Source organism: Elephas maximus, chromosome 4 (assembly GCF_024166365.1).
Source record: "Elephas maximus indicus isolate mEleMax1 chromosome 4, mEleMax1 primary haplotype, whole genome shotgun sequence".
Classification (NCBI taxonomy): Eukaryota; Metazoa; Chordata; class Mammalia; order Proboscidea; family Elephantidae; genus Elephas; species Elephas maximus.
In genome coordinates, this window is record NC_064822.1 from 103,742,992 (window position 1) to 103,752,716 (window position 9,725).

The 9,725-nt window shown below is 39.3% G+C and overlaps 1 protein-coding gene across 1 annotated transcript; it reads left to right on the forward strand.

Annotated features, from left to right (window-relative positions):
- The first annotated feature begins 5,726 nt into the window (after positions 1-5,726).
- Positions 5,727-6,662, forward strand: LOC126074710 (olfactory receptor 8S1-like). Its single transcript, XM_049881526.1, has one exon. It carries the CDS (start codon positions 5,727-5,729, stop codon positions 6,660-6,662), a length of 936 nt encoding a protein of 311 aa, XP_049737483.1.
- Positions 6,663-9,725: the final 3,063 nt, after the last annotated feature.

Sequence of the window (9,725 nt, forward strand, 5' to 3'; positions counted from 1 at the left end):
GAGCAGAGGCTCAACCTTCTATCAGAGCACCAGACTGTTTTATCAGTCCCTGTCTCTTTCTTCAGTATAACCAGTTCTTTTTCAGCCTAGAAACATGCCTGCTACAAATCCTTGACGTCTCCATTTAAGGTCGCAGAGACAAAAAAAAAAAAAAAGATTTTAAAGTGTCATGATTTGAATTTGAATTCTGACTCCACCAGTTAATAATTGTGAATTTGGGCCAGATGTTTCATATTTCTGCCACTCAGTTTCCTCATCCGTAAAATGGGAATAATAAGAGGTTCTAGTTCACAGAGTTGTGGGGAATTAGTTAACACATCTAAAGCATGTAGAACAGCACCTGGCATTTCGTAAGTAATTAATAAATATTGGCTATTAATTTATTGTTGTTCTGGTCTTATTACCTTTCTAAATTTTGAAATCATACCAGTTCATCAGCGTTAATCCACATCTAAGTCTTCTTCAACATGTCTAATGCCCCCATCATTCCTTGTTGACAACAATATCTCAAATCCAAAATTCAATTAGTATTTTTCAGTTGTAATTCTTCAGGATCAGACTGTGCCATTTGTCACTGTGGATCACTCAGTCCTTAATACCACCTTTTCCCTTGGCTTTCAAGACCTGCAGTCAACTGTTTACTTGAAAACTTCTCCTATTGTTGATACACTGGTCGTTAAAATACTCATCCAAGAGATGTTTATAAAGTCAAAACATGTAGACAAAGGAAAATAACCTGAAGGTCAGTTAAAGATCATTGCACACCTTCCTTTTGATTTCCCAAGTGCAGTATACAGACAGAACGGTGTTTTCACCCACCTTGCCCTCTTTCAAAGCCCACCAGATACCCAAGAGTTTTCATCTGAGGTCATAGCTCCAACACAGAGATTCCAAAAGCTCATACTAAATAGAATTCCCTGAGGATTCTATAAATTTCAGCTTGTTTTGTTAATGACTCTAAAATTGGTCTTTAGGCTGTGACTCCATGGAGTAAAGGACATTGGCTCTTCTCTGTCTCCTGGGCTGCCGGGATCAGCCAGGCAATCACTGATGGCCTAATCTATACCTGCCCTTCTGAAAGGTTATATCTAAGAATCACTCACTTCACAGATTCTCCTAGAACAACATTTAGAATCAGAGCATAAACCAAATGGAGGGATGGCCTTCTGGCTGGGTCTGAAATAATCAAAGAGATGCTCCTCGCACCTTTTATTGAGGATTTGGAAGTTTTTCCATGTAGCTAGTGGGGCAAGAAAGGCAGAACCAAGCCAGAACTCAGAGGATGCATGTTCTGAAGCTTCTACCTTTAAAAGTAGCTAGCTCTAGGATAACCAATTTTCATGCCCTTCCTATAATATCCCACTAGGAAAAAGATAATCTGCAGTTCTTATAATTGGGTGTAAAACTACTTGCTTCTCATGGATGTAGACACCTCTTAGTCCCAGGAAAAGATCAGAGCAGCAGGAAGTTTTCTGAGCCATAAAGAGCCAGGAATTCAGTAGGTATGTCCTCCATGGTTGCTGTGAAGTTTTTCCTCTTGCTATCCTGGCCACTTCTTTCCTTCTGCTCATGAGAACTTCTCCTTCTAGCTCTCCAAAGTGGGTCTTTTCACCCTGGATCTTCTCACTGGCCTTATATGTACTGGGTACTGAACTTCCAAATCTAGGCAGACTTTCATATTTTTCACAGTCAGGTCTATATGCTTAGCTACTCTGAGAAGCTGAGAAAATCCTTCTGATCTCTATGGCTTACGCTAGGCACTGGGAATAGGGGTTTCATGCATCCTGGGTTCAAACTCTGCATTAGCGCAGGCTCTAGGAGTACAGTTAAACCATGGAACAGCAGCTGGGAAAGTAACAACCAGGGAAAGAGTGGGGAGATTACACCAGGTGAATTCTTGTTCCTTTTCTAGGGCCAGTCACATACCATACGAAGTTCACTTTTCTGTTATTACTAACTCCCTTCACCTTCAAAACTGATCAAACCAATGTAGGTGCTAAAGCACATAGGGAACAGCAGAAGCCAAGAAAAGTTTAAGAAAAAGTCAGTAATGCTATTATTCTATGCCTTCTTCCTTTCACCCCTTCTCCTTGGTTCAGGGACCTACCAGATCCCACAGGTTTATATCGCCTCTAATTATCCAAATTCCTCCATTATTGATCACATAGTGTACCCTCCCGTAGAAACACTGAACTTTTCTCTCTTCCCCTTCTCAGTAACTCATCAAACCCAGAATTTGTGAAATTCACTAACATTTTTAAATTAAATATATTTGAGCCTGACAAAGTGTTAAAACCAGATGTTGTATCTTTATTTCTTAAGAAATGTTTCCCAGCTCCCTGTCACCTTGGGAAGGATATAAGATACATTCCAAACTGCCTAGGCTTAAATTCCAACTCTACTGATTGCTACCTGTTTGACCTTGGGCAAGTTTCTTAACTGTTTCCTGCCTCAGTTCCTCATTTGTTTTTTTGTTTTTGTTTTGTTTTGCTTTGTTTTTAAGAAAAAAAGGATAAAATTGGCTACTGTCTCATAGGATTTTTGTGAGAAATAAGTAGTTAATATATTAAGTGCTTGAAATGCAGTCTAGCATTATCTTCTTCATTACCATCATCATCAACATCATTCATTAGATCTAAAGGTGTTAATATTGTGGCTTGTTGAAGTGCTACTCTGTGTTTAAAAAAATACCCCTTCCAATGGAATAAATCCCCAATGATGGAACCTGGTGACTCTGAACCCCCAAAATCAATGTTATGACCATCTATAAAGTGGGATTGGACAGAACTAAAGGTTGGGAGGAATCGACTTGACGGCAGTGGGTTTTGGGCTTGTATTCCCATTCAATGCAAACTGGTAAACCCAGGTTCCCATTAGGACAATCACCATAAGCTAACTTCTACATTGATCCCTCTCTCTGTAAGGAGCCTGGAAATCTCTTCTCCAACTATTCTTGGCTCATCACTGAAACTTCAGTGTGAATTGAAGGCACTATGATCTGTTTGCATGGGTAAGTGAGTACAAGGTGGACAAAGAATGAATGTGAAAGAATTGAAGCAATCATCTGCTTAATTCACACAGAAAATTGTAAACACAGAAACATTCATATTTTTTAAGAGAGTGGCCACAATTTATTTATTTGTTTGTTTTATTAATCTATTTTGCTAGTATAGGTACCAGAGAAAGTGTTTACTTCCAACAAAACGTGACAGATGCAGAAAAAAAGAAGGCTTCTTAAAATAAATCTTTTCCAATAGGGTGTTCTTCACTGCTAAATTTGAGTTGATCTGAGGCATCTATGCTTAATTTACCTACTGAGATGTAAATTGCATCTAAGAAGTTCCCACAGTCTGGAAAGCTATTAATAGTGGGGAAACAATAAGAAAGACAATATTGAGAAGTGGCTGGCTCTGAAGAATTTTACTTATTATTGTGAATCCTTTGGGCAAAATCAATGTCAGACTCTGTGGTATCAGGAGAAAGCTAAAGAAAACAGAAGAGACCAAGAGGTCAAAGTAACTGGTCAGAAGACTGTGGGGAGTTACCATTCCAAGCATGAGGCTTCATGAAAAGGTATAATCTGAGTGTATAGCCCCAGATCAGCATTCAAGCTAGACATGAGGAAAAGAGATCTGAAGAGAATTAAGTCCTGGATGTGGGGCGAGAGTGACACAAAATGTGAGAGAAAAGAAACGAGAATTCATAACAGTTGAACAGCAATATATATAAGGTTGTCTTCTTATCAATGTCTAATATAGCAGGCAACCTGTGAATATTTGTTGTCTGAATAAATAGACTTATGGAATGATAGTAGAAGAATGAATGAATTGAGAGAGGAATTATGAATGAAATGCATAAACTACAAAATGAATAAATGAGTAGACAAATGGATGGAAGAATAAATGACGGTTGAACATCAAGAGTTTAAACAATTTTTCTTGTGTAGTCAACAACTGTTTGGGTAGTCAACAACTGTCTAGTGAGTGTGAGATGCTTCCTCTGGTGTAGGAATCTGGTAGATGCTGGAAAGTGCACAAACGAAATCCGTTACCAGATCCTCCACAGCTGCAACAATTTGACTCCCTTCCCCTCCACTTCTTTTTTTTCTCTTTCCTTTCCACTTCTCCATGGTGCTAGGTCTTTATCAAGTTTGTGGGTCTGGAGCCTTTTCCCAAAAAATGTTAACTACGTGGTCTGTAGTATTCACTTCATTATTGGTTTTCTTCATTCAGCAAATACTTATTTGGGCTCCATTATGTGCACTTTACTTGGCCATGTGTTCTAGATACAAGATATTATAGAACATAATCACTGCCCTCAAAAATTATAATGCCATAGGAGTGGAAGAAAGAAACACACTACATAAGCCCTAAAACTAAATATAAAGCAAAAGAGTCATTGATTCTGACAGCACATAGGGAAAAAATTTACTTATTGTGAGCTGGTATATTAGATCATACTGTGGAGGGGGGAAAAATTGAATTATTAGCAACTTCTTGAGAAAAGAATAGAAGGTCAAGACAGAAAACAAGCTTTGCAATCAGAGTTCAGAGCTGGGATTGTAGTGTTAATCATTTGGGAAAATACTCAAATATCTTTGTTTCCTTATTTGGAAAATCTGGGTGTGATTTCCCCCAATTTTTTCTGAAGATTAAAAATGGAAGTGTTTAGGAGTGCCTAACACTTAGCAGGCACTCAGTAAGCAATTGTTCTATTATTACATACTGTGGTGAATTCAGACAAGGTAATGATCAAGAAAGATTTAAGAGAGAGTGTGAAATCAAGGTGAAAGTCAAAATATAGATAGAATTTAGAAAGAGAGAAGATGCTTGTGCAAAGGCAGAGGGAAAGGATATTCATGGGTCCTCAGGGGCAAGTACACTAGTGTGTCCTCAGTATGAAGGCTCTCTAGAGAGTCATGTGTGGACAATCATAAAGGTTCATAGATCCCGGATGATGGAGAACGTTCATTGTCAAGTCTTGATTAGACAGCACCTTATGATGGAAAATCTCTTGTCTTGAAGTTTATATAGTGAAGTCAAATTTGACTGTTCAAATTGGCAATTTGAACAAGTTATATAATCTCAGACACTCAATTTTCACTCCCTCAAAATGGATTTGGGAAGCTCATCCCTTATTCATTCTATGCCATCCTCCAACATACAAAGAAACACACACAAAGACACACGTGCATTCATATGCTTGCAGCTACAATTTTCAGTCTTGTCCCAGAGAGGAAATTAAGAATGTGTGTGGAAGTTTCATGTGAAAAAGCTGAAGGAAGACAAAATAATATCAACAGTATGTACCTTAAGAAGGTTTTGAATTAGAGTAAGAGACTGAGTGACAGAGAAGAAAAGGCAAGTTTTAGAACACTCACTCTAAGATGTCTACTGGAATCTACAAAGTATAAACAATATTGTTGAGCACAGTTTTGGTTAAAAGAAATAAACTAAATTATTCATGGTCCAGATACAGAAAATTTTGTGAATTTCTTCAGCGATCTCTGAGATAGAATATCAGCCATAGGGTGATATCATGGTGAAGTTGGCCTGGGAATAAAGATTGAACCAGATAGAGTATCAGCACAGGGAGAAAAAATTCTGAAGAATCAATGCGGCAAATCTAAGCTAATTTGAATGAAGGTCCCCCTTCTGATAACTGAATGGAGTCATAGAGGTTACAGGTTTGTTCCTATTTTTATTTACAGACAATACCCTCTCTAAATGGATGTGGGAAATCACAGCACCATCCTTGAATTTATCCTCCTCGGGCTGTCTGCTGACCCCCATGTCCAGGCTCTGCTCTTTGTGTTGTTCCTGGTAACATACCTCCTGACTCTTATGGGAAACCTATCGATACTGTTGGTCATCAGGACAGATTCTCACCTTCATACACCCATGTACTTCTTCCTGAGTGACCTCTCTTTCCTGGATTTTTGCTTCTCCTCTGCCACACTGCCCAAGCTGCTGGAAAGTCTCCTGTCACAGAAGAAAATCATCTCTGTGAAGGACTGTATGGCTCAGGTATTCTTTTTATTAGACTCTGGGAGCACTGAAGCCTGCCTGCTTGCAGTGATGGCCTATGATCGTTGTGTTGCCATCTGCCATCCTCTGCTCTATGACCAGATGATGAGCAACCAGCTCTGTAAGGGGCTGGCTTGGGGCTCCTGGGTCCTGGGCTTTCTGGATGCACTCATCAACATCCTTCTAGCTATGAACTTGGACTTCTGTGAGAATCAGTCTATCCCCCACTACAGTTGTGAGTTACCCTCACTCTTCCCTCTGTCCTGCTCTGATGTCTCCACCAGTTTTGCTGTTATGCTCTGCTCTACTCTTCTGCATGGACTTGGAACCTGTGTCCTGATTGTTTTCTCCTACACCCTCATTGTCTCGACCATCTTGAGCATCAGGTCTTCCACTGGTAAAAGCAAGGCCTTCTCCACCTGCTCCTCCCACCTCACTGCAGTGCTCCTATTTTATGGCTCAGCTTTCCTTCGCTATGTCATGCCAATCTCAAGTTCACCATTGGAGTTGATATTCTCTGTGCAGTACAGTGTGGTCACTCCCCTAGTGAATCCTTTCATCTATAGCCTGAAGAACAATGAGGTTAAAGCAGCTCTGAGAAGAAACTTGAGAAAATATCTCCAATATTTCAGGTAGTTGACTGCAGGCAGAGGATGATGGGGAATTAGTGTACTGCAGTAGAATATCTGGTGAGTTGATATTGACAGAATTTCCTGATTGCCCCTTCAATATTGTGCAGTCACTCACACAGAGAATCCTTGGTCTACAGCCTGAAAAACAAGGAGACGGCAGTAAAAAGGTGTCTTAGAAATCCATACAGCTATTTGGGGGTGAGGTGGAGAAGGTTGGCTCAGATTCTAAATCAACATCACTTGCCTGGTCTGCTCTGCGTGGCTTTGGTACATTGTCTCCCATCCTGAGAATCATCTCCGTCACAGGCAGAAACAAGACCTTCTCCACCTGCTAGTCTCACCTCACTGCAGTGAGCTTCTTCTATGGCTCAGCTTTAGTGAGATGACAACCACTATGAAAAATGGTATGGTGCTTCCTTAAAAAGCTAGAAATAGAAATATCATATAATCCAGCAATCCCACTCTTTAAGTATATATCCTCAAGAAATAAGAGCCATGACACAAATAGACATACGCATACCATGTTCATTGCAGCATTATTTACAAAAGCAAAAAGATGGAAACAGCTAAGTGTCCATGAACAGATAAACAGATTAACAAACTGTGGAACATACACACAATGGAATACTATGCTGTGATAAAGAATAACAATGAATCTGTGAAACATCTCATAACATGGATGAATTTGGAGGACATCATGTTGAGTGAAATAAGTCAATCACAAAAGGACAAATATTGTATGAGACGACTATTATAAAAAAGCAAGAAAGGGTTTACACACAGAAAAAAAATTCTTTGACGGTTACCAGGGATAGGTGGGGACCGAGGGATAAATACTAACTGGATAGAAGACATATGTTAATATTGGTGAAGGGAAAGGCAATACATAATATGGGGAAGTCAGCACAACATGACTGGACGCTGAGAGGGATACAAAAGGGTAGCTACAGTAATTATTATAACAGACAATCCTGCAACAATAGTATTAACAAACAATAATTTACAAAAGGATACATAGGTAGACAGGCATGGTAAAGAGGTGTAGAAGAGTGCAAGGGAGCATACACACCCACAGGTATAGGTTTGGTTGTGGACATTTCTGCGTACATAATTGTAGGTACTGCATGTATATTGATATAAACAATATAACACACAACAGGCACAGTAATGGAAACTTCTTAGACATAACCAAACACTTCGTGGAACGAAATTCCTAGGTTCATAGGCAAAGGACCACAGACTTGGGGGACATCTACATCAACTGATACAACATAGTTCATAGTGTTCTGCATACTACTTTGGTGAGCAGTGTCCGGGGTCTTAAAAGCTTGCAAACAGCCATCTAAGATACAACTATTGGTCTCTTCCTGTCCAGACCAAAGGAGAGTGAAGAAAACCGAAACCTCAAGGGTCCAAAGGACTAATGGACCACATGAACCACAGCCTATATGACCCTGAGACCAGAAGAATTGGATGGTGCCGGGCTACCACTACCGACCACGCTGACTGAGATCACAACAGAAAGTCCCGGACAGTGTGGGAGATAAACGTAGGACAAAAAAAATCAAATTCACAAAAAAGACCAGGCTTGCTGCTCTGACTGAGACTGGAGGAACCCTTGAGTCTATGGCCCTAAGACACCCTTCTGAACTGGAACTGAAGCTATTCCTGGAGACCGCCTTACTGCCAAACAGTAGACAGGCCCATGATATAAACTATAACACCCAAGAGGAACATGCTCCTTAGAACAATCAATTATATGCGATCAAAAAGGACAACATTTGCCCAAAAACAAAGATGAGAAGGCAGAATGGGGTAGAAAATTCAGATGAAAGGAAACAGGGAACCCAGGGGGGAAATAGGGAGAGTGTTGACACATTGTAGAATACAACCAATGTCACGGAACACTTTATGTACAAACTATCGAATGGGAAACTAATTTGCTTTGTAAACTTTTACCTAAAGCACAATTTTAAAAGTTTAAAAATTGGAGGGGGGCATCATCTTATACCAACCACAGGCTCACCTACGGAGTTGAGTTTCCCCATGCAATATTGTGCAGTCACTGCCACAGAAAATCTTCTAATCTACAACCTGAAAAACAAGGAGGTAAAGGCAGCTCTGAGAACTTTGGGGAAATGTTTGCAATTGTATGGGTAGCAAACTATGAAGAGAGATGATGAAGAGTTATGTTAGAATTAGATGCGTCTGTATATCTGTGTGTATATCTAGTGGAAGCCCTGGTGGCATAGTGGTTAAGTGCTATGGCTACTAACCAAAAGGCCGGCAGTTCAAGTCTACCAGGGGCTCCTTGGAAACTCTATGGGGCAGTTCTACTCTGTCCTATAGGGTCTCTATGCTTCGGAATCAACTTGACGGCAGTGGGTTTGGGTTTGGGAGTATATTTTTTTTTAGCAAGTTGATATTAGGTAAAATTTTCCTATTGCCCATGATATTAGATGTTGCAAGATGCATTAGAAAATATTTTTATCACCCATATTTAGGTATATCTTCTTCCAATGTTTTCTACACATATTTTAATTGAATAAGTTTATTGATCAGTCCCAATTGAATGGTGTGTAAGCATAATTCATTTTTATTTTTTTCTCAGTCATGGTATGTAGCTGGACTCTGTGAAATGATTGTTACCTGTTTTCTAAGGAGATTTTAAGCAGATTCTTCAACACTTTGATTCTCTTTTTATTAAAATATCTATTGGAAGAAATTAAGATAATAAAAATAATGACATTTTAATTAAAAATAATAGTAAATACATTTTTATTAAAGTATAATAACTGTTCTTTATCGATGTGTAGTATTCCATGTGTGTGAATATACCATAATTTATTTATCCATTCATCCGTTGATGTGCTCCTTGGTTGCTTCCATCTTTTTGCTATTATAAACAGTGATGCAAGGAACATGGGTGTGCATATATCTGTTCATGTGAAGGCTTTTATTTCTCTAGGATATATTCCAAGGAGTGGGATTGCTGGATCGTATGGTAGTTCTATTTCTAACTTTTTAAGGAAGCGCCAAATCAATTTCCAAACACTGTATATACTTT